General features: G+C 38.7%; 1 protein-coding gene across 5 annotated transcripts in view; it reads right to left on the minus strand.

Moving 5' to 3' along the window:
- Window positions 1–24797, minus strand: part of rg (rugose) — a 327718-nt gene that overhangs the window by 4220 nt on the left and 298701 nt on the right. For all 5 annotated transcript variants that reach the window (XM_068387372.1, XM_068387371.1, XM_068387373.1 and 2 more), the window contains 12 exons: window positions 23312–23452; window positions 22846–22965; window positions 22256–22408; window positions 21043–21210; window positions 20292–20381; window positions 19878–20055; window positions 18898–18978; window positions 17574–17747; window positions 17210–17355; window positions 9784–9901; window positions 9442–9638; window positions 9124–9275 (listed from right to left, as the gene is read on the minus strand). In XM_068387372.1, coding sequence (XP_068243473.1) covers window positions 9124–9275; window positions 9442–9638; window positions 9784–9901; window positions 17210–17355; window positions 17574–17747; window positions 18898–18978; window positions 19878–20055; window positions 20292–20381; window positions 21043–21210; window positions 22256–22408; window positions 22846–22965; window positions 23312–23452 — 1718 coding nt within the window. The remainder of the gene's footprint in view (window positions 1–9123; window positions 9276–9441; window positions 9639–9783; window positions 9902–17209; window positions 17356–17573; window positions 17748–18897; window positions 18979–19877; window positions 20056–20291; window positions 20382–21042; window positions 21211–22255; window positions 22409–22845; window positions 22966–23311; window positions 23453–24797) is intronic.

Genomic DNA, 24797 nt, shown 5'->3' on the forward strand with positions numbered 1-24797 from the left:
AGGTTATATACAAATTGATGGTGAGAGAGGGCTCATGACTGTTAGTCATAACCTCAATGCGTATGGTTGTAAAACAACAACCTGAACCTAAGGAAGTTGGCATCATTGATTCTTCAGCAGCAAATGTTTTGCCATGCAAAGAACTTCCCTCACATGTCTTTCAAAATCCTGCTTCACCTATGGAGATGCTGAAAGGCATGGCAACTACTAGAGTTGTTGTGTCTGCTGCTTTTGAAGAGGGGCCCTCTTGTGCATCATCATTGATTCCAAGAGTTTCCCAAAGAAGGCTGGTAAGGAGGAACTTATGTTCTCTGTTAAATTCATTGGACGCTGCTGCTTCTAAGTAGAAGAAATAATCAAAGAAGTCCAGGAAAACTTGACGGTTGTGTATCCTTGGACAGAATGAATCTAAAGACCTTCAGGTCTGCAAATTCACTACAGTCTAGCCAACTGAGTAAGATCCTGCCTCCTGCATATTCTGCACTAAGAAGGTTCTATGTACCTATTGGCACTCCATGTCAATTCAGGTCTCTTTGATGGTGAGCTGGCCTGTGGAGTCAATTAGAGTGGATAGCTGTCTTTTCAGCCCCTGAGTTTGCCTACTTCCAGGATCAACCAGTATTTTGGTGTTGTTGCCTGCTCTACCTAAACTAAAAAATTTTAAAGTCCTCGTACTGTCTTGAAGAATATCAAGTTTGTTTCGTACATGGCACAGGCAGTAACCTTTTTAGCACACCGCTCAGTTAATCAATGTGGCAACTTTGTTTAATGAAGAGGAAAAATTTGATTATTTTTCAGAATCTCTACAAAAGGTGAACAAGAATGCCCTAGAGTTGGAGCCTAGCCATTACTCCCTCACCCATTATTTTGTTGCCCTCTAGGGTTCAAGCCCTTTGAAGGTGATTGGCTTTGAAGATAGTTTTGGCTGGCTCTAAAACCCAATTGAGACCTCTATTCTTCTCTAAGAAGACTTTTGGATAGTGCTCCATCCATTCATACCCGGCCTGGCCAACGCAGGAGCTGGAGGGCCGTCGGACATAAAAAGGGAGGATGTGGACATTAAGATTGGCAGCAGCCTTATGCAAAGTGATAGTAGCATGAAGCACAGCAATGGATTTATCCTTAGTATATTTGATGGCTACCACCTACCATTCACTCCTACAGTTTCAATGGTAAAGGCAAAAGCGATAAAGGAGAAGAATGTGGTTGAAGTTATTCAAAACGGGTTTTTAGGGTTACTGTCTGCTCTTCCCTGTGGCGAAGACTAGTCATTAACCTCTACAAGCTTTTTTCATCAATCAGCATGGAGTCTACAAGTACTGTACAGTTTGCCATTAAACATGTATCTAAATACCCATCCTCTAATCATGTATCTTCCCTGCATCCTCGAGAGTAGTGTACCTGTTCATTGTCCTTTGCTTAGTACCTAACGTTCACTCTAAATGGATTTGTACGTCTGTTGAAGTATCAAGATCACCAGCACAGGTTGAAGATTTACTACAGTACTGAATTTCTCCTTTTGACATGCTTTTGTGATTGTTAGAAATTTGGAAAAGTAAAAATCACACCCAAGCAGAGATATGGTATCTGGGCATGCTGACACAGCAACAACAGCTAGTCTTTTCTACAAAAGATTATCATATCAGCAGGCTCAGATACCCTACCTCTGCTTGGGTGTGATTTTTACTTTTCCAAATTTCTAACAATCCCCAAATCATGTCAAAAGGAGAAATCAGTACTGTAGTAAATCTTCAACCTGTGGTGGTGATCTTGATACTTCAACAGACGTACAAATCCATTTAGAGTGAACGTTAGTTATTAAGCCCAAAACAATGAACGGGTACACTACTCTCGAGGATGCAGGTAAGATACATGATTAGAGGATGGGTATTTAGATACATGTTAAAATGGCAAACTATATTATGTTCAACGGTGCTTTGCCACAGGGGGGCAAGCCAGCCTCATCTTGGTGCCGGTCCCAAGCCCGGGTAAATGGGGAGGGTTGGCGGAAGGAAAGGCATCCGGCCATGAAAAATTAGCCAAAACCAAAGCGAAGGTGGATGGACCGTATCAAGTATGACCTTCGATCAAAGGGATTAAACTGGTGATGAAGTTTGGGACAGAGGTAGATGGAGAAGGCTGGCCAGAAACATCGACCCCACATATTAGTGGGAAAAGATGCAGACAAAGAAGATATCAGCAGGCTCAGAGATATAAAACTATTCCCCCCCCAAGTGAGAACTGACTTTGCTATGGTAATGCCTAAGAGGACTTATTTCTTATGAGAAACTTACTCTACACAGGTATCCACAAACATTATTGCTTCAATAGTGTAGCAGGACTGATTCGGAGCCAGTCATCACCCACCCCATTTTGTTCCACTGGAGCAGGAGGTACGAGACAGACTTTCTTGAATAGCTGAAGGACAAAATACTTGGCTGGAAAGTTCCACTCAATTTTCCCCCCTCCAAAGATGCTTCTGTTCTGGATACATCAAAGGATGGTGGGGGCACACTTAAGAAACAAAGTTGTTACAGGGATGTGGTCCCCTTAGGAAATCTGCATATCAGCTTGGCAATACGAGCAGCATTCCTAGCACTGAAAGCTCTCCAACAGTTTAACAGAAATGCTCTTGTCCTGATAAGCGATATAACTAGTCACACATAAGTTGACCACTAGGAGAAACTGTCTTGTACAGTCTTGGGGAGTTTCTGTAACAGGTTCACAGAGACATTGGAGAATGCTGTGTAGTTCATGCTCTAACCACAAGCTATTGACCTGCTTGCTAATTTGCTAACCAAGAAACTTAAGGTGTTCTGTTAACCCTTTTCAAATAAGATTTGCCAGCTGTTGAATCAATTGGTGATCCTGCCAAGTCTTAGAATGATTACGCTGGCTCCCACATGAAAAGTGAGATCTCACGTCTGATATGTTGAACATGTTTAGTCAAGCTCCCGAGGGAACTACCCCATGGAAACACTTCTTTGTTAGTGGTACCTCCAATCTGTGAAGTTGTTTGGACTATACAGCATCTCCTGAGCAAAGGGTTCCCTAGGTGCTCAGATGTCTGGGTACCTAATGATGATGCTCCATGGCACCTTTTGTGATTGGATCATTTCTAGTTACTCAAAGACACTCGTCCAACTTATCTCTACTTAAACGAAGTGAGATAGCGTGCTTTAGACCTCTCATATGTCATTAACCATTGTGAAGGATGAAGGGAACCTTCTATAGATTGATCCAGAGTTCTTGCTAAGACTCAGGTGCTCACAACACTTAACTTTGAGCCCTTCACCACCCTCAGGAGGATCCAAAGGGCATCAAAATGACTTGACTTCTGTCCTGAAGATGCTCCACATGTTGTCTTCCAAGGACTCTGTGCTTCAGACATGAGATCTAAAGGTTTTTCTTAGCACTGGCAGAATAGAAAGAGATATCCAAGAACAGTTTCTTTCTAGCTTAGCAATATCATTAGCTGTGCTCTACACCTCACCCAGCAAGGAGGATGGAGTTCTAACTCTGGCAAGAACCTGGTTCAGACATCCTTTGCCTTCTACCATCTGCATGTGTACCCACAAGTCCTTAGATACCCTTCCTGTTGTCCTGTGGTGGCTATGTTATATAGCCAGCCTAGCTCTCTCACAAAACAAAATGCATCTTGTCTAAGATAGTCCAACTTATACAATGGTCAGATGCGAGCTTCATGAGCTGTCAACAGTTTTGTTTTCAGTACAATATGATGAACAGTACCTTCAATCTCACAGGAAAGGGGATGATGGATAGATATTCAAACCCATTTCATACAATAGCTACGAAAAACTTGAGACATCCTTGTAAGCGAGAATATACATTCACTGCTGATCAATTATTATTTACTGTATTCTTAGTACAGGCCCTAATGCACCTTGCCACATACTATTGGGAGGTTGTGGCAGCCTGTAGCCATTATCTTTGCCTATTTGTTATCAGGTGCTCTTGAAATTGCTAGAAAAGTTGAACCAGTCAGTAATTTTGTTCATATGGACTCCCTGCCTCCTCAGATTTGATTTGATACTTTAAAGTGCCAAAGGTATTGCTAGCAATCATGTAGTCTTGAGAATTTGAATTGTCTGATAACTTTCTCAGAAGAGAGAGACTTTATCCCACTCTCAGGGCCTGACGTTCCCCCTAGTGGGCAAGACTGCTAGAAGCATATGTAACAACTCCCATTTGGAAAAAGGCTGAGCAAGTAACCTTCCATAGTCATGATTGATATGGGCACTTTGTGAAGATTGATGATAAAGTCCGGAACCTGGCATGATCAACACTGAACGTGTATTGGGTTGAAAACTCTTGGCATGATTCACCACTAATTTATATCTGCTCTGTTGCCTTCAAAGAGATGAAAAAACCCTGCCTCCTTGCTTGTTGACATAAGTTATTCCTCAAACATTCTTGGAATGCTTGTACACTTGCTTCTCAGGAGGTGGGGAGAGATCCTTAATATGGTTTCCTTCATCCAGCCAACAGCAGAGATTGATCCGAACCTTCTGTCCCACAGGAACATAACAGGAGGGCGTTATCTCTTGGAGACCTACCAATGATTCTCCAACAACACTGAAGGGCTCTGGTGAAGATACAAATGATTCCTAAGGAATGAGCTTCTCTAATGAGAAAAGGTGGCTAAGAAGACAACCTAACCCAAGTACTGTCTGAACAGAACGGTCACGCTACCTCTCTCGACTTGCTGACGTCTGAAGGAAAAACTAGCTCCTGTGCCATGTTTATTAGAGTAGCCAGACTGCATCCATCTGCTTGAATATGGGATTCAACTTTCCCAATCCCCAGACTGTGACAAAAGGCAAGAAGGTCGTGTCAATCCAGGAGCAAAAAGCAACCAATTGTTGAAATACATCTAAAGAGGTATCCCAGTAGAAGAAATCCACTTGAACTATGGTATATTACTCTGTTGAGGAAAAGCAGAGATACTTCTAAGAAGAATGATGAATGAGTATTTGGAAGTACACCCTCCTCTGATGGAACTCGGTACAGGTAACATACCATTCCATCCTAAACCTGACCATATAAACTAGTTTAGGGGAGAAAGGTAGATGACCGATTTCCAGCCTTCAATAATTCTCTACCAGAAAGTCGACAGTTTAGTTCTACCTCAAATATCTTTTTACTATATTATCGGGTCTGCAAGAAAAGAGATAGTTTCTCTCCTGATAGACAAACTCTACCTAAGTTGGTCCTGTTCTCTACCAGTTAGCCAATTGCATGCTAGATATCTCGCCAGCCGAAGCAGTAGTAGAGGGAGAGACTCCATAAGCAGTATCTACCTTTCTCTGCCTCTTTTATTGAGCTGGTCACATTGGTAGCTGTCTGAAAGCACAGAGCCCATGTTACACTGATGGTGTAGCAATCTACCTGTTTGGGACTTCTTAATGGCTGTTCGTGCAAAGGATCCTTCTAAGTGGAAGAGCTACAGGTCGGTGTAGAGAAAATTAGGGCTAACTTCTTCCCATTGATATAAGGATGGCCAAAACACTGGGCTGGAAGTCTACAGACACCCTCAAAGAGCCAGAGTCCTAAGCAGGAGGTCCTACCTGCAAGACCTAAGGATGATAAAGCTTTTTCTAGTCTTTCTATTAACAGTCTTGGAGTGTGGCGATCATTATCATACTCAACCCACCATGGAAAATAATATAGACCTCAGTTTCCACTGCTCCTGATGCATTATACCTTCAGTACTAGCCAGGAGCATATCAGAAGGCCAGTTAGAAGGTTGCCAGGGCACCAGCCACCCGTTGAGCTTCTACTGCTAGAGATATATTAGGTTCTTTGTCAGACAGTACTACATTGGATCCCTCTCTCTTGTTACGGCACATTTTGTCTTGGCCTACACATAAACAGAATAGTCGGGCCTCTTATTTCCACATTCTCCTCTGTCCTCCTTCACCTGACAACATGAAATTACAAAGGGGGTTAACTACTGCAATGAAATTGTTCAGTGGCTACTCCTCTTGCTAAGGGTAGAAGAGTTTCTTTAGCTCTGGTAAGCAGCTCTTTCTAGAACACTCCAAAATCAAACCATTGTTCTTGGCCTTTGTACCATGGCCTTCCACTGTCTTAGATTTTAACTCTTGCTTGATGGACATTATCTTATTTGTCTTCCCATTTCTTTTTGTTTATAGTTTATATATGAGAGATTAATTTCATTTTGTTATTGTTCTGATTGCTTATTACTTCTATTGTAGTTTTTTATTTCCATGTTTCCTTTCCTCACCTCAGAGTAGCAAGCTTGGTTGTGGGCTTCAGGCCTTCATTCTCACAAGACCAACTGGGGTGTGAACAAGAGCTCACCAACCACGCATGCGCTCTTAGTCAAGAGAGATGGGACATTCAACGCAGAAAGCTAGAATGAGATGCTCAGAAGAGAGCACTACTACCAGTCATCAACTCCACACAAGAGCTGACGCCTCCTTGAAATATTGCCCATGCTAGGATGAAAGGATGATATGCCTCGGGATCCTCTTTGAAAGAAGGCGAAAACGTAACCAAATCCGGCAGTGGAATGACCAGGCCCATTTCCTCCGGTTCTTCGCGTCGTGCTAAATGATAGAGATAAATAACGTCCCAAGCTCTTGTCGGGTTTACAGATCATGCCCATCGAATTATACAGTGAGATGACAAGGCTCGGGAAAACGCATGCCCTTCATAATAAACATAGAGCCACCCTTTAGGTGGCTCTAACTGGTAAACCGAAGTTGTCTATCAGAAATGATCAATTGAACAAGTATCTTAACCATCGGCTGCAGCAGTATCGCCACTCTTATACCAAAATCTCGAGTCTCCTGATGAGGATACTCCTACAACAAGACATAAAAATAAAGTGACCCATCACCTCTCTCTTCATGGGGGAGAGAGAGATTTAGAGGAAAGGACATGGCAACAAAAGGAAGAATAGACAGCTGTCCTCTACTGTCCTCTCTACAAAAAGGAGAGCTGACATTCCCAGGATAAACCATCACCACCAAAGAGGGCCACAAGATCACCTACTGCTAATTCCCCTGTAACCAAGTCTTCATTCTTGAGAGTCTTGGCATTCATCAGGGTGATGCTTTGAAATGCCACCTGCTCAGGAGGGTAACCTTTCATCACTTCTTTCTTTAGAAAGGCTCACACCTCGAGTTACCATGGTCACAAACCCTTTGCACTATAAAGAAGATGGAGGAACAGGTTTTGGCAGAGTACTTCACCAACTCTGGAAATGTCTGCAGGAAGCCTTGCACAGCAACCACAGACCTTTTTAGCCTGGTAGGTCATGAACATGGAAGCAGAAGCAATATTACACAAGCTTCTTTGTGGTTATACTTAGGTATACTCTTCATACTTTGCAGTTTCTCAGAATCTGCCAGATTCTGAGATGCATAAGCATTACAAGAAGCTAGCCTTTTCCGGGGTTAGTTCAGTGGAGTTCTTAGATCAGATCACATGCCGCTTTACTCTAGGGCAACTGTAGAGACAGTGGTTAAGGAATTTACTAGACAGGGCTTCTATTGATTCTTTGTCATGAAGAAACACCTTGATCTCCTTCCAACCAATGAAGTGGACACAGCAGCGAAGAAATAGGAGAAGCCAGCGAAGCCTCCTTCTCCAGAAGAGCAGCAATTTTAAAGCATCCACAACCAGTGCCGCTACGGCAGCCACCTATGAGAGAGAAAGGCATCTCAGGAGATCAATTGACCAGAACTAGCCTTTTCATTAAAGGCACCAGACCAAATGTGGGCAATGTTCCCACCAACCATGCCACCCGCCAGGGGGCCTATCGAATCATTGGACGAGGTGACACTTCCACAAAGCAATATTGGTTCTTCGCATCAAATACCACCCCACTAACTCTCCTTCCTCTCACTTCATTGCTGATAACCCACAATAATTGAATTTGAGAGTCAAGACATCTTCACCTCCTGGAAGAGGTCAAACAGTTGTGTGTTCAAGAAGGTCAAAAACTTGTCTATGGGAGATTCTACACCTACACTAACCTCTCTAGTGCAGAAATTGTCAAGGGTGTTGGAGACCACTCATCGGCATATCTTATCTAAACGACTTTGTGCTGCAGATAACGTTGAAGTCCTACAAGCAACAAGATGCAGCAACTCTCTTCTGTCCATAGACCTGAAAGACTTATACTTTCAAATCCATACTCATTGGAAATTGCAAAATCATCTTGTTTGGGGAACAAAAACACTTTCGAGTTCTGCTTAGGTCTTTCCATAGGGCCAAGTTGTGAAGTCTCAACGTGGGCTCCTGTGATGGGGAACTTTACCGTTACCTCGACAATTTGACTGTTGTTAGAAGAGTCCAAATCTAAACTGCTGCTGCCCAGGGGCCTCCTTGTCGAAAGTTATGTCAGGATCTAGGGATCAGAATAAATCTCGAAGTCTGTTCTGAGCCCAAGTAAGAACAAAGTCTTCTTGGGAATGGACATCGACATGGCATCATAAGACACGTTGAAGAGGTTAAGGAGAGTTGCAATGCGGTTCTTATCAACACACGAATTTCCCATGGCGAAGAACTGGCTGAGACTGCTCAGACATCTATCTTCCTTGGAACATATGCTTCCATGTGGAGGTTATACTTTCATTCCATTCAGTGAAATATGTAATCAAACTGACAGCAGAGTTCCTGAACATAAGCATAATTGTCACCTTGCATGTTTACTATCCTTTAAAGCACAAGAAATTTTCAAGGCTTGATCATTGTTCTCTCCCTCACAGCTGCTTACTAGGTAAGATCATAGTGCCCAACAAATCTGGTTATTGAAAGTGCTTGGAATTGATGTGGCTTACTTGCAACTGTAGACCATGTTTCTTGCCAGGCAAATAATTTTAGAATCCACTATTATGGCTCTTAAATGTATGAATTTGCCCACTCATTTCCTGAAACTAAAGGTTTCATTCCTTTGTCATAGGCATGTATTTATTAAAGCAAAGGAAAATTTTAAACATTTTACGGGTAAGTGTCAATTAAACCAAGCTTCTGGAGAAGAAGCAATATTAACATCAAGGTGAGTTATAGAAATAATTAATTCTTTTCTTCAAATTCTCTTTTTGTGTTGCAACTTAAAAATACAATTACCTTTGATCATGAGATAGGGCAAGAGACCTGATGGCAGAATCACAAGTTGGGAAGGCATATAACAGAGCAAGTGAAAAGGTACGCCAAACTTCCACAATACCCTTATCCCCTCCAGTCATCATGTACTCGCCATCCCGGCTCAAAATAACACACTGAAAAGATTAAGTAAAACTGTTTTATAATTTGAGATATTTCAATTTTAACCATTTATATATAAATGTACTGTATGTAATATTTTATAAATAAAACCACTTTACAATTTGATATTTAATTTGCAACCAATATACCGTATGTACTGCATAACGCCACCTTACTAACCTGAATGTTATCATTGTGAGACTCGTGTCGCAGTTTCTTTCCATTCATGGTATATGCAGCTACATGTCCTCTATCATAATTAATGACAATTAGCCCTTCCCTAGATAGGGCAACATTTTCAGGAGACAAAAATCCATCAGGGGCTTCAAGAGATCTCAACAGATCCCCAGATGTTGTGTGGATTAGTACTGGTCCGTCTGTCAAGTAAATAATAAATTATAATATTGTAATTATTGTAGTTTAAACATTTTTAAATACCCTCTGAAGGCAGAACTTGTGATATGAAAGCATAATTATATGAGGGTGCAAGTCCAGTATACAATAAGTGTTCATATCCCATACCTTTTGAGCCAGACACAACGAGGCCAAGTTCTGCAGAGATGACAACTGCTGTAACTTCAGTTTCATGACCAGTAAGTGTAGCTCGTGGTGTTGGGGTATCTCCCTCACCCATAATCATCTAGAATATGAAAGTTAAAAGTTTAGAACTGTACTTTATCTTAGGTAAAAACTTATCATAACTTGTGAACTTTTATGTAAAAACAAAAAAAAGCAACATACTTTAAACATTTATTATAACTTTTTACGGAGTAATTCTAAATATTGCACAAGTTGGTTAAGGTTATATAATCCAAAAATGTCGAAGGTGAAATTTTGAATGACCATTTTAAAGTATTTTTTTAACATACCATTATGAATTTTGCGTGAAGTATAAATAAAATGTCATTACAGGATAGTTGTTCAATGAATGTGATAGAAAAATGTGCTGAAATGAATTGTTTTTTATGATAACAGTTCTTATATTTTAAACACAACCACAATATCCAATAAGACTTCCTTAATACAAGGGATATCCATTGTACTATTCAAAAATATTACCTCTTTTTGAACTTGTAAGCATCATCCTACATACTACTGTCAAGATATTAAAGAAATTTGGTATTAGGTAGTATGCAATTATAGTTCCTAAACATTTTGAGGACGTTAGGCACAAATTCTATTATGTACATGGAGGAATATATATTCCGCGTTGGAAGTCATGTGACGATCGAGTAGTTCCTTGAATCCCCAAAATTCATTCATGGAAATGAATTCAAATGTTCATCACAAGAAGCTAGTGATGTTACTCTACCATCACAAAAGTGAAGGCAATAGCAACTGGAAAGGATTCAAAGCAAAGGTATCAATTATGTTACTAAGTGATTGTGGAAAAGGTGTGGAAGTGAATTTTGTATAGTAGTGTACCACCATATAAGATGGTGTTAAGAGGTGCTCTGTATTACTCAATTTACTGTATAAACTAAATGGAGTTGACAGTAAATTAAGAAATAAAATTCCAAATTTGAAATAATTTGTATTTTTCCCAACTATACAAACCTGAAGCTCGGTAAAGTTTTTAGTGATAGCTGAAAGCAGCCAATAAAGTTTTGAGAAGTGTGGGGGGGGGGGGGGGGAAGGTAACCAACCACCCTGCTCACACAAGCACTAGTAACACAGTCACTTTGCAATTGTGGTAGGATTTCTGGGAGTACGTAATGGAGGGACCAGTATGAGTAAAGAGTTTTCAGGTTTTTGTATTATAATAAAGGAAAAATACAAACTATTTCACATTTGTCATTTGTTGCGGCACTAGATACAAACCTTACGCTCTTTACTTGGGAGACTCACCTTATAGTGGGTGGAAGTCCCTAAACCAACTGTCCAGGGTGTCCATCGGTGCTACGTATGAGCTGTTTAGTGATACCTTGTGATCCGTAAAGGATGACGGCCTAAGCAATTGGAGCTTACGCAATGCGTAAACTTTGAGCTAAATCCCTCACTTAACACCTACGTTGACTGACTCCATCTCGCATGGAAGATGGGGGCATAACAAATATACATAATATTCGATTGCACAAGGAACATGGTACCAACCTGTATAGTTAGAGGAGGTCAAAGATTGCAAAGTTCCCAGATACAGAGTCCCAAAGAGAGGGGAGAATGAAATAAGAAGTAGCCAGGCAAATTCATTCTAGCCTTACTCACAGGTAATGTCTGCTCTCAACTAACTGGTTCTTATCCTACAAGGGACTCGAGTTATTCAGAATGCTTTGAATGTGCTGACACTCCTGGTTTTACGAGCACGGGGATGATGAATGTAAGATGAGGGGCGTGGATGAACGGTTCTCTCAATTTCCTGGCTCAGAAGATATAGAGTTCTTTGTTATCTTCTTCTGGTCCTCCTTGCCCTCACAGGGCAGAGTAACAGTTGGTCTAGGTTATCTGTTACAGAATGGAGACTTGCATTGGAAGGACCTGACTTTAGGATCCGCTCCAGCCGGACGTTGAGTCTTGGCTGTGACTTCATGGTAAATCTGATTGTCATTTGCCCTCATTCTAGTGAAAGGGTGATGTTATAGAACCGACCATGTAGCTCATTGACTCTCTGCAGAGGAAAGAGCTGTGAGAAAAGACCGTCATCCGAGTCAAGTCACGGTCTGATGCTTGACAAGGACTGTGTCCTTCAGTGAGCACAGTATTCTGCTACGTTCCCAGGAGGTGGTCTGTTTCCCGACTGGGGGCATGTGCGCTCAGAATTCCATACAAGGAGAGACCGTTCTGTTGAAGAGGGATGCTATCCCAATTTAGTTTAAAACGGGCTTAAGGCCGAGTGATTGCCTTTTGTTGTCGATATCGAACAAAGTTTACTTCACCAAGGAATAATAAGAGCTCGCTATTGCTGGTATAGTGGCACTGAGGAGAGCGATACCCCGTCTATGACACTAACTATATAGAAACCATTTTGCCTGGTCTACTAAGCAGATATTTCCCCATAGGTATCCTACCATTCTTTTGTTCCCTGTCTTGAAAGCCTTTCTTTCTGAGAGGTTGTTGGATAACCTCCTGGCGTGAAAACGAAGCAATTTGATGGAAGGTCTCAGTGTGGTTATCTGAGTAGATCAGCAAGTAGGGAGCCCTCTTGGTACCTCTGTGAGCAGATGCACGAGTCCCAGTTCTCTTCATGTTGCCACAACTGAGCTATTAGAGTCATTGAGGGATCTTGCGATACCCTGACTTAGTTTAGAAGCCTCCTTACTATGTCGATGGGGGGGGACGTGTAGCTTCCTGTTCTCTCCTACAGATGTTGCAAGGCATCTTGTCAGAATGCTTGGGTACCCAGTACTGGTGAGCAGTACACAAGAAGGATCCGGTTTATGAATAACTCAAACCGGTCGCTTGTCGGCGAGCCTTACAAAGTCTGTTGGTTAACTGTCATCTCCGAGACCATTCGGAGCCTGAGTACCCTTACTCAGATTCCCCCAGCACGTTCATTTTGCCCAGGATGAAACGGGCTGAAAGGCTACAGAGTTGTTCTCCTTCCCTCAGGATTCCACAGCTAATTGGCAGAGGTGCCATGAAAAGTACTTCGTTACTCATTTGTGTGTGACGCCACTGTAGTGTTGTCACTGATCAGCACTACGGAGTGCCCTGAATTGAGCTGGTGGAATTGATTGAGGTTCAGAAAGGCTGTCCTCATTCTAGGAGGTTTATGTGGGGCACTGTAGCTTGGCTTCGGGCCAAAGTCCAGATGCTGTGAGGTGTGACAGTCGAGTGCCCGCTTTTCCTCTGATGGGTCCATGAAGAGCAACAAAACTGGGGGAACGGAGAGGTCTACTCCCCCTGACCAGGTTAATGTCTGCCACCCACCACTCAGGTCTCATTTCTGCTCTAGACCTACCGGCACCGAGGTGTTCGGTGGGTCGACGTGCTAAGACCCAAAAGTGGAATTGTCGGAGGAGGATCTGTCGATCCTGAAACCGCCTGCTTCACCTCCTGGACAGGGTACAGGAACCAGGGTGCATCTCTTGGCAACAAGACTGCCAAGGGAAAGGGAAGGTACAAGAGGATGTTGCCTAGTGTCCCTTCCTTGTGTTTAGCTTCTTTAAGGAAGTGGGCGTTGTCCACATGTCTAACCTGGAGATCAGCCTGTGAAGGAAAGGCTACCTTCCCTTGCAAAGGAACCTGCCATTCCTCTCACAAAATAGACCGAGAGCACCTTGGCAAGGCGAGAGCTGATAAAAGACACACTTATGGGAGCATGCTTATCAACTTGACCCAAGTAAGGTGTCCTAGTGTGCATCCGTCTCTCTGCGCGCTCGTGAGAACTCGCCTTTATTCTAGACAATGCTAATTGCAGGTGCAAGTCTTGATGGGAAGGCTCACACAAGAGCACTTCGCATATTAGAAGTGAGGCGTGCACCTTCTTCGTCAGGCAGACAAGTTTGCCTGCACACCTTGCTGGATGGTAGGGTGCGTCATGCTGCACATGACTCATCCACTATATTCCGGATAGCTCACTACCTCGCAAAGGAATGTGACATTATCAGATGTAAGGTCAAACGGGGGTGAAAGAGCATGAACGGAACCATGTGTCCTAATTTGAGTACAAAGACTGACCAATGTTCGGCCCCGGGAAGTATCCACTTCCCATTAAAATAATGGCGACCTAGATCACATTCCGACTTCTGTCAGACGAAGGAACTTGCCAACCCACTTCGCCAGTGCTCGGTGAATGAGTGAGCAACAAGCAAGACTCCTTTGTGACACTTTGGTCTTTGCTCATGCCCAGGCAGAGATCAGAGTACTCTCTCGTATGACCTGACTCCCACAGAAGAAGCCTAGTGTGTTAGTGTTATGCGCTCCTAAAAGGCTATTAAGGCTGCGGGAGACGGATTGTAACAGCAACTTCTACGTGAGGAAAAATATAAAATTTCCCCTCCGATTTATTGGAAAATGGGATGGACTTTGGCTACCTGGTCAACCAATTACCCAGTAGAGTAGCCAACATATCCAAGGGATTGTGACTGTTGACTATCAAGAGAATGTCAATTCTTATCACTTACTCCCAAGGGGCAGAGAGATTGTTTAGCAAGTAAACATCTTGGGTTAATTGATGTTGAGACGTGCAACTGCTATGTAGGGAGGGAGGGAGTTCTGTCCTCCAACTGCCTTCAATCCAGTGGGAATTGGCAGTGTAATTTTATGCTTACAGATCCGTTATACCAGGGTAACCAATACCTAGAGTAAGATGGGATTACAGTGAATTGCCTTAGTGATCGCTGTCGGGCAAGAGACTGGTTGCTAACGACTGATTGCACGCAATTACTTCCAAAAGGTTAAGATTGAGACGTATCTTCAATCTATAGTTGGACAGGTAATGTAATACATACGTCCATCAACGAACCAGTAACACAGACCGGAGAGGCGGGACAAACACCAGCGGAGGGTAGTTTACACCTTACAAAACTTAACGGCTGGTTTCAGCTATCCCCGAAGTAATACTCCTATGTAAAGAGCGTAAGGTTTGTGTATCCAGTGCTGGAACACACATAATTTATATGGAGTTGAGAGTGATAAAAAAGAAAATAGCTGTACCATGAAAATGCAGGCACATAGTTACTACTGTTGAAAGATGTATCAGTATAGAAAACAAAGATTTATGATGGACAGATTGGAACACCGTCCCCTTCTACTCTATGCAGCATTGATACTGATAAGGAAAATGTAAAGATTTTGAAAATGTGTCACTTTAGAAAATTGTTTTACCAATGAGTAATTGGAGTACACTATGTGGTGTCTAGAAATTGGAAGAAAGGCTAAAACTCAAACTAAATGGTCTGTACATGTAACATGAAGGGGAGGAAGAAGGGCCAGGAAATAATGTAAAAAAGAATAGCTTAAAATCTAAACCTGATAGTTCACATAACTGAAGAAAAATTAATGGAGTTAGCATATTTTGTATATAATCCCATAAAATGGAAGAGCTTTTATAAAAAATTTTATGCACGTCAGGTAGAGGCAATAGAAGAACAAATAAATTATGCTGGAAGATATTTGCCACATTTAGCATGCAAATTTCCACTTTCATCTAAATTTTATGGCTTCATAAATAAAGAAAGGGGAACAGAGTGGCTGGGTTTAGTATTTATTTAGAAGCTAAGAGTTGGAGCTGTGGAAGGATCACCAACAGCCCAAAACTGTTTAGACCAAGAGATAGACTAGGTTTAGCACTGAGACTGCATTCTATCCAGTTTGCCTACCAATAAAAGGGATTTATTTTCTCTTTCTCTCCAATACCTGAAGACAACTTTTTTTCTAAATTAATCAATTAACACCATCAAACATTTTTCATAGATCCCATAAGGACAAATGAATTGACAGACACAAAAACATGAAGGCTACAGTGTAGAATCAAATACTGTATATCATGAAACATAGAGACCCAAAATTACTCAACAATTCAGCGGCATGCTTCTTATTGAGGCTAGTTCTACTGGGTTCCTGTTGTATGTATTTAACATTGAAGTTGAACTACCTCCAAAGGATTTGAATACTCTCCTTGACTCAATAACTATCACAAAAAATGCTTAGAGATCAGGGGCTAACAAAGTAAATAAATAAAGAAAGATTCGTATTTCAAGTTAAGCCACAATCAAACATAATTTCAGCTTTTCTTTTTCATCATGATCTAAACTGAAACAAGATTTTTGAATTAAACTCTATCTCAATTCTGGTGATGAACTGGTTTTAATTACCAAGTTGTTGGGGGTGATATTGATCAGCTTTTCCAGAGTTTCCTTCGAGATAAATCCCAGACACCTCTCTGTTTACGTGTCTTTCACAAGATGGATAGGAAAATGCACTAAATCTTTTATCTGTCAGATAAGTGGACGTTGAAAGAATCGACCCCTCATGTTAATCGACAGGAACTTATACCGATATTCAAGGCCCTTTAAGTTCAGGAAATATGGTGGTAGTAAAGACCATGGTAGCTCAGGTACCACAAGAGCATTGACATACTTTCAGATACAAGGGGAAGCAAGATCCAATCCCTGTAAGATTTAAAAAATACACCAAAATTGGTTGTCAGCTTGCCAAAATGATTAATTTGCAAGAAGACTCCCTCGAGCACTCTGATAACAGGCTACAGAACTGCTTCACAAATTCTTGGTCTGAAAGAGTGGCTAGAAATGTGGAAGTGGAAGGGTTTTGCAGTGGTGGTAAGTAAAGAATTTGAGGAGCTACAAGATGATCTCAAATCTGGGATGTGCTGTATACCATCAGAACCCTTGCTGAATGGTGCACTAGAACCATTAACTACCACTTGAGGAGCTAGGCTAAGCTCATGATTAACAAAAGTAAAGTGCTGTAGTTAGGCTGTAGCAAAGCCAAAGACTGGAGTAACATCACCCCTCTATTATAATTACCTGTACATGATTCTTATCCCTAGATCATGATCACCCTAAAACAATTCCTATGCACAACAACACAGCAATTGCTAACCAATCTGGAGAAGGCATCTTAAACCAATAGAATAAACATAAAACAAAGAAAACCTGACAGGGGGTGCATGTCTTCTACTGAAGTAACGAATGATACATATGCGCAGAACATTGTTGTTGGATGCTTGTAAGTCTTATTCTTTACTGGAGGCATTAGTATATTAGAAGGAAAGAAAATAGGAAATTTCTTAATTTTAAGAGGTAATATAGGTTTTCCCAGCATCCAGAGATGAAAGCAATATGAACATCAGGGAAGGTTTAAAGAAAATATCAAATATTTTCTTTTAATTATCTATAAAATGACATGCTTTTTAAACGAAACTTATAGGAACACAATAACAACACTGAGAAAAAGTTCTGTAAAATGTAAAGCTTATCAGTAAATTCTCAAAAAAAAAAAAAGGCTTTATATATAAGTCTGTAATATAAACAGAAATTATTCATACCTGTGTACGAGCATTCCAGTGCCACAATAAAACAGTGCAATCATGGGCACCAGAGGCAACATAGCAGTCACTGGTAATGTTGCACTCACTACGGCTCAAGCATGTCACGACACCATAATGACCAAATACTATTTGAACAATTTTAGCTGTAAAAAGAAAAATATTGAAGTCATACATCCTATAAAGTAATATTACTTTATACATTATATCCCAAAACCATATTATACATTATATTCGAAAACCATAACTCTATGGTATGATGACAAGAATTTTCAGATACTATTAAAATTGCAGTAACAAAGCAGTACTGGAGTAACATTTCAAAAATATTTTCCTCATAGTAGATAAAACGATGAGAACAAACCTGTCTCTGTAGAAAATACTCTGAAGCTGTTATCCCAAAAGCCACAAGCAATGATGAATCGTGAATCAACAGTGGTCACGAAGCAGTTGCTTCGCATGCGCACTTTCTGACTGAAATTGTCACCTAAATGTCTTTTCATCTGCTGACCACTGCTGTTGCCTGAGGCAGCTTGCTCTGTAATGAAAATATTTACCTATAAGAATACACATGGAAAATTGATACTTTAATCACTAATGTAAGAGAAATTAAACATTCCTATAATCAAAAGCTCATCACAAATTAATAACTGATTTTACTGTGGTAGAATATTGAGGGTTCACTCAATCCTTTTATGTAAACCTCTATCTGTTACGATCTACTTTACTTTAACCAAGTCTAGATTAAGAGGTTTTATGTATAAAATTAATGAAAGCCCATTCTAGAAATACTGCTATTATACAACAAAAAAAACCATTATTATCTAAAATTGTTCCACAGTATAAAATAGTTGTGATGTAATTTTATATAATACATAACAAAATGGATTTTCAATATTGATAACACAATTACAGTAGTTGAGTTTTAGAATTTTACACTGACCTGACCTATCCTGCAAAACTCATTATAAAAAAAAATCCAAGGAAATTATCACTATTTTTTAATAACTCAACCAAAGGTACATTTACAATAAGTACTGTCTTTTCATCTCAAAATGTGTTAGGATTTTAATACATCTAAAATATTATATTTGATTATATCATACTTCGAGTCACCAGAATTTAGTTAGATTTTTTCTGTGATCAAATGTCAAGTTATACAAAATTACTGAATTTACCACCTACTAAATTAGGTTATTCTTTATTTCAAAGAAACATTTCAATCATGCGCTTAGCTAGAAAATAAAATCATGAACAATTTCATGGGATGCCAAATCAAAAGCTGCCTAAAATTATATGAATAGGACCTCCAGTGAATAGGAGATATTTAACATCCCAACCACTGGTGGGTGAGCACTAAATTAAGTCTTTCGTGCAGGATTCCTTTGGCCCAATAGTGGTTTTTTTTTCCCCCCATACCTCCATTCCCACTTCATTTCTTCCATCTTGCTGTTCAGACTCCTTTTAACTTAAACTTTTCAGTCCAACAGTGGAGTTTTTTCCTGTTACACTCAAGTGCTGAATGGCCTCCATCATACCCTAGCACCAGGCCATTTGACCCACATTCAAAAATCCAAGTTCAAAATCCTAATGTAGTAATTACTTGAATTCTTAAAATAATAAGCCAATTTTAAACTTTACTACTACAGTAAGCTGAAATGACGTTCACGAATCCCTGTAATACTTACGAAGGACGGGATCCATGGACAGAGGCAGGAGGGTGGACGGTGACTGACTGCCTTCAGCATAACTTGGACTCTGTACATTCACTGTAAATAAAGGGAACAATTTATTCCATCAGTATGGTGTGAAGAGATGAGAAACTTAAGTCCTGAGTATCTATAGGTACATAGTTTTGCTCATAAAGCAAAAATACCAGTATCTACAGCACTTCCACACAGCATAATTAGCATATAAAAAGGCTACAAGTAATTCAAAGAAATGTATTATTCTTTGAATCCTATAAAAACAATTATCAGTAAGTCATAAAGAACACTAAATTGGCATAAAATGTAAATACTGTAATGTACTCTACATACCTGGAAGGTATAACTAATAACATTTTTTTTCTTTAATCAACAGTGCATTAGCTTGAAATTTTGACAAATATTTCATCATTATAAAAATTAAACAAAGATAGAATTTAATATCGATTTCACTTGGTGGAGTGTTTGAGTTAATTTCTTTATATAAATACAGTAACTATAAATGAAACTACAGTACTGTATAAGTATAATCATCAAAGACTTTTAACCTGGTGATAAGGTCAAGCTACATTCTTATGGCTATAGGAATAATTATACTGTATAAGAAATAGAAAAGTGGTTAAAAAATGAACGACACCTCGTAGTAATGGGGGGATTTTGAGGAGGGAGAAGTCTAATTGGAAAGGGACCTCTGGTAGTGGTATCACTCGCCCCAGTTTTAAAACCGACACCCTTTAGGGGTGAGCAAGCTGGGTATATTCCTGGCATTCCATGAACCTTTTTTCTCTGGTATATTTAGCAGTATTTATACCTTTGAAATAGTGCTTTAAGGAGCATTTCACGGAGCGACACAGGTTGAGCCCAGAAATAGATTTTTCCTTCGTCAAAATCCCTTATTTGAGGTACAGCAGTGCAGTTATCGAATGAGATTTTATTGAAGAACAGTATTCCTGTATTCTTACCTGAATAGTTTGTATTCCAACGATTGATGGCAAAATGATGGTTATTTGTAAGAGTAACAACAGATGGAAGGGGTAGCTGTGGATAGGTGTTAGCAGATATATGGCAGATAGGAGAATTACTAACAAACTTCATCACCATACACACATCTTCACAAACCCCAGAGAACATGAGTGGAGACTGGAAAATATAAAAATATATATGAGTATACAGTATATAACTAAAGTTTTCTTACACTTATTATAAATTTTATTGCTTTAATATACTCACACTGCTTTATATTTGTTGGGGGATATTATAAACCGTGGTATGGGGAAAATACAAATTTAGATAAAAAGAATTTGATCATTTGAAAAATTTAATATATCAACAATGTATGACAAATATTAAACAGAAAATTCATAGGTGTAGCTTACTAAATGCATGGCCGAGGATCTAGGTGGGTGGGGCTCCATAAGTAGCTGTGAAGGTGTCTGGCCAAAATTGCGGATTTGGTTTTCTATGGCCTGGAAAACAGCAAATCATTATTGTCTATAATCATGACTCACAAATTAGGTACACAGTAATAGTTCCGAACAGAATTAGAACCATGTAATATTACTGTACAGTATAAGATTCATCAGGATTGTACATTCAAATAAAAAGCAATTATACTTTAAAATAAAAAATATAGATCATCAAGACAAATGAAGTGAATCAAAAATGAAGACTTAGATCATCAAGACAAATGAAGTGAATAAAAAATGACACTTCGATCATCAAGACAAATGAAGTGAATTAAAAATGAAGACTTAGATCATCAAGACAAATGAAGTGAATCAAAAATGAAGACTTAGATCATCAAGACAAATGAAGTGAATCAAAAATGAAGACTTAGATCATCAAGACAAATGAAGTGAATTAAAAATGAAGACTTAGATCATCAAGACAAATGAAGTGAATAAAAAATGAAGACTTAGATCATCAAGACAAATGAAGTGAATAAAAAATGAAGACTTAGATCATCAAGACAAATGAAGTGAATCAAAAATGAAGGCTTAGATCATCAAGACAAATGAAGTGAATTAAAAATGAACACTTCGATCATCAAGACAAATGAAGTGAATCAAAAATGAAGACTTAGATCATCAAGACAAATGAGGTGAATCTAAAATAACGACATTATACCTCTCTCATTACAGGATCTTGAATCGAATCTAAATCTACAGAGCCTTCGTAAGTGAGGTAGTAGAACACATTCGTAGCACGAACTGCCTCAGGTCCACGTTGTTTGTATCCAAATATAAGATCAATCCACTGATGAAGCTGACAGGAAACGAACTCAGATTCCAGAGCCTGTGGGAGGTAAAAGAACGACATTATGTCTTCCATTCTAGATAGTTTTCAAAATAAAATGGACTTCAATTCTTGAAATACTTAAAAAATAACTCAATAATGTAACAATCCAGACTTCCCTTTTCAAATACTGTATAAGAACTTTATTTAATCAATGATTACATCAAATGATGTATAAGAACTTTATTTAATCAAGGATTACATTCTTTTCCGTCAAATTTCCTGCAAGTTCTGTAGTAACACTAGTAGTTAGGTTATGTACTGTAATAATTTCAAAATCTGTGCTACATAGGTTCCTATTAGAAAAATATAATGACTGAGAATCACAAGATTACTTTGCTCTTAAAATACTTGATGTAGATTTTATTTTCAACATAAAGATATTTCTTATAACAGTGGGTGGGTCCAGAGATAATTAATACATACTAAAACTGCTGAATTATGGATAACACACCTGAAAAACTTCCACATAATTTGCTTACACGCCTACATAGAAACCTCATTAGTTATGTGGTGGAGCACCATACACCATTCACACTATATTGCAAATACTTATGCATTTTCAGTATTTCAGTTTCCTTCCTTTCTAATGTGGCTATCACATCCTCTAGTCAACCCTTTATATGCTTTCCTGTCTCCCACTCTTGAATTACAAACTCTTTTTACTAATCTACAATATCCTTTCTTTCCTCATGACCAATCCACCTCAAGATAATGTTCTGTTTAACCCTTTTACCTCACTAACCTTTTAACCAATTATACATTCGGTATCTCCACATTTCCCACCCAATCAAATTCATCTTACCTTACACCAACATATGCAAAATGTTCAAAACTTCATTAATTTATTCACATGCAGCACTCGTACATTAATTCTATAAAGACGAAGGCCCAATAATCCCCTCATACCTTAGCTTCCTAAGACAATTTAAGTCTTTTAGTAATCTTTGCACATGCCCAGCCACCTTCATTGTTTCATGTATTCAGTGACTTGCCTCCTCTCATCTGACCATCATCCTACAAACTTACTCCAAAGGCCACTTACCATTCTATTTATCCTGACAAATTCCTCTGGAGACGATGCCCAGGGAGGGAGCACCACGTCATCCACAATGCCTTCATCTTCTGTCGCTCCCAGTTTGTAACGGTTCCAGTTGATGAACATTTCGGGTAAGTAGTAAAATTCAGGAATCAGTTCCTGAAAAAATAGGAATCATGAGCATACAATAAATTACTGTTATTAATTATAAGAAATGGCTTGACAACACTGTGGCTTAAATAACCATAAACTTAGGGTTAAGCAGTGTTACAATCCAGAAACTGAAGAAATTGTAGGGAATGTTTTCTACTGCTCGTTTCATCAGCAGTTAGGCCACCTAATAAAGCTGTCTGAAAATCATTTCACCCCTGTTAAATACCACTTCAAGTCATATTATTGTTATCTTAGTACAATATTTTAAATAGGTTATCAGCTTCTACTGGAAAATAAATCATGAAGCTATTAAAAATGGTGATCACAGATGGATTAAATAAAATTCTAATAAATTATAGATCTCACCATCACAACAATATTGATCACTAAAAGTTTCAAAATACAGTCCTCAAATGAAAGATTTTCTAAACACTGTTTCTTACCTTGACATCAGATGTGTCTCTCTGACAGTTTTTCCATGCTGTGGCTACGGAGGAGAACATTCGGTTGGGATGGTCAAATTTGCCTCCTTGTAGAGCGAGGAACATTGTTGTGAAGGGTTCCTGGGAAAAATTGTAAAAGAAAATTGCATAAAATGAAATCGACAAAGTTATCTTTTCATCTTTGTAGAATTTCAATTGTATTACAGTACAGTACATTATTTTTCATTATCAAATAAATGAAAAAATTATTAATGGCACAAAACACTATACAAGGTAACGTAATATAAAATTCTTACCAGCATATAAAACAATTTGATTAAGAAGAACAATAGAAAATTAACATACTAAAAATTAGAAAAAAAATATTGGACATATCAATGGATCCAGTTTCACGACTTAATTTTAAAAGGACCAAATTAATGAGACAATCTTACAACAACAGGAAGTGAGAAAGTAAATTACATACCAGTCTGATGAGCCAATTTAGTGTGAAAGCTGATGTAGAATAATGGGTGCCATAGTGGAACGGGGGTATCTGGTCATGTTCCCAGGAATTGTATCTCTCCTCAAAGAACGCCCTACGGGAGGGGTTCAGGGCACCAATCGGCTGGAAAATCAAACAAAGGCTATATAGGAAAGTCCTTAAAAAGGGTTAGAAAAATTGCAAATGTTTTGCATGTTTAAAAACTACACATCAAGCAAAAAAAAATGTTCATAAAGAAAGAAATGTAACTAAGAGAAAGTATTTTTTTCCAGAAGATATAATTTCACTTACAAAAAAAAAAAAGAAGTAAGATATGAATACTGTATATATACAATTTTCTAATAGAAAGGCAACATATAAATCCAGGAACCTCTTCAATTAAGCATGACATACAGTAATGAAAGAAATTGTATTTAGCACTTAACCACAAATATAATGTATAACTTTCAAAGGCAACTAAGCTAATAAATCTGTAATTAGATGGATTAGGTAATTATACAAATCATTGGACTATTTGTGGCTAAAAACAGTCATATCTACTTCACATTGCTGTTTGCCCTAAATGTATACTTTAATTTTAAAGTACTACTGTTTTCATTGAATACCTGTTATTACAAGCGATACATCTCAATCAAAATTATCATAAATATTTTGTATTTATGCCATAATATCTCACATAATATTCCTGAGTAGAATATCACATGTGCACTGTTACCAGTGGAAGCATATTTTATTGCTAACAGGTACACGTACTACAGTATATGCGTATGAGGTTTTCACAAATTGCATACAGAAATCCTAACCAGCTTATTGTGTAGAGTGTTTAATCTTAACCAGCATTGTTTGTGTATACTGCATTCCAAACCAGCATAATTTGTAAAATGTTCAATCTTAACAAGTTTACAGTGTATACTGACAACCAAGCGAACATATTATATGCAAAGATTACTATTAACAAATATACTGTGTACTAGTGTATGCAACCCATAAAAAATGACAGCTGAATATTTAGATAGATATGCACACACAGCGATTTAACACTTCCCACCCCTCCCCCTTTTCTAACTACAACACGATAGTTGTGGTTTTCGAGTGTACCTCTCGATGTACTTCTTCTAACCAGGGGTATGACTACTATCTCTCCCCGTACCCAAGGGACAGGGAGAGATAGAGTACTTATACGTCTAGCAATGCTACTTAGTGTGACTGGAAATATATATATATATATATATATATATATATATATATATATATATATATATATATATATATATATATATATATATATATATATATATATATATATATATATATATACACACACATATATATATATATATATATATATATATATATATATATATATATATATATATATATATATATATAGCCAGACTCTTGCTGTCAACTGAATACAGGATATAATGCCCTTCTATACAACATACATCGTATTACATAAAGGTTAATC

This window comes from Palaemon carinicauda, chromosome 14 (genome assembly GCF_036898095.1).
Source record: "Palaemon carinicauda isolate YSFRI2023 chromosome 14, ASM3689809v2, whole genome shotgun sequence".
Taxonomy (NCBI): Eukaryota; Metazoa; Arthropoda; class Malacostraca; order Decapoda; family Palaemonidae; genus Palaemon; species Palaemon carinicauda.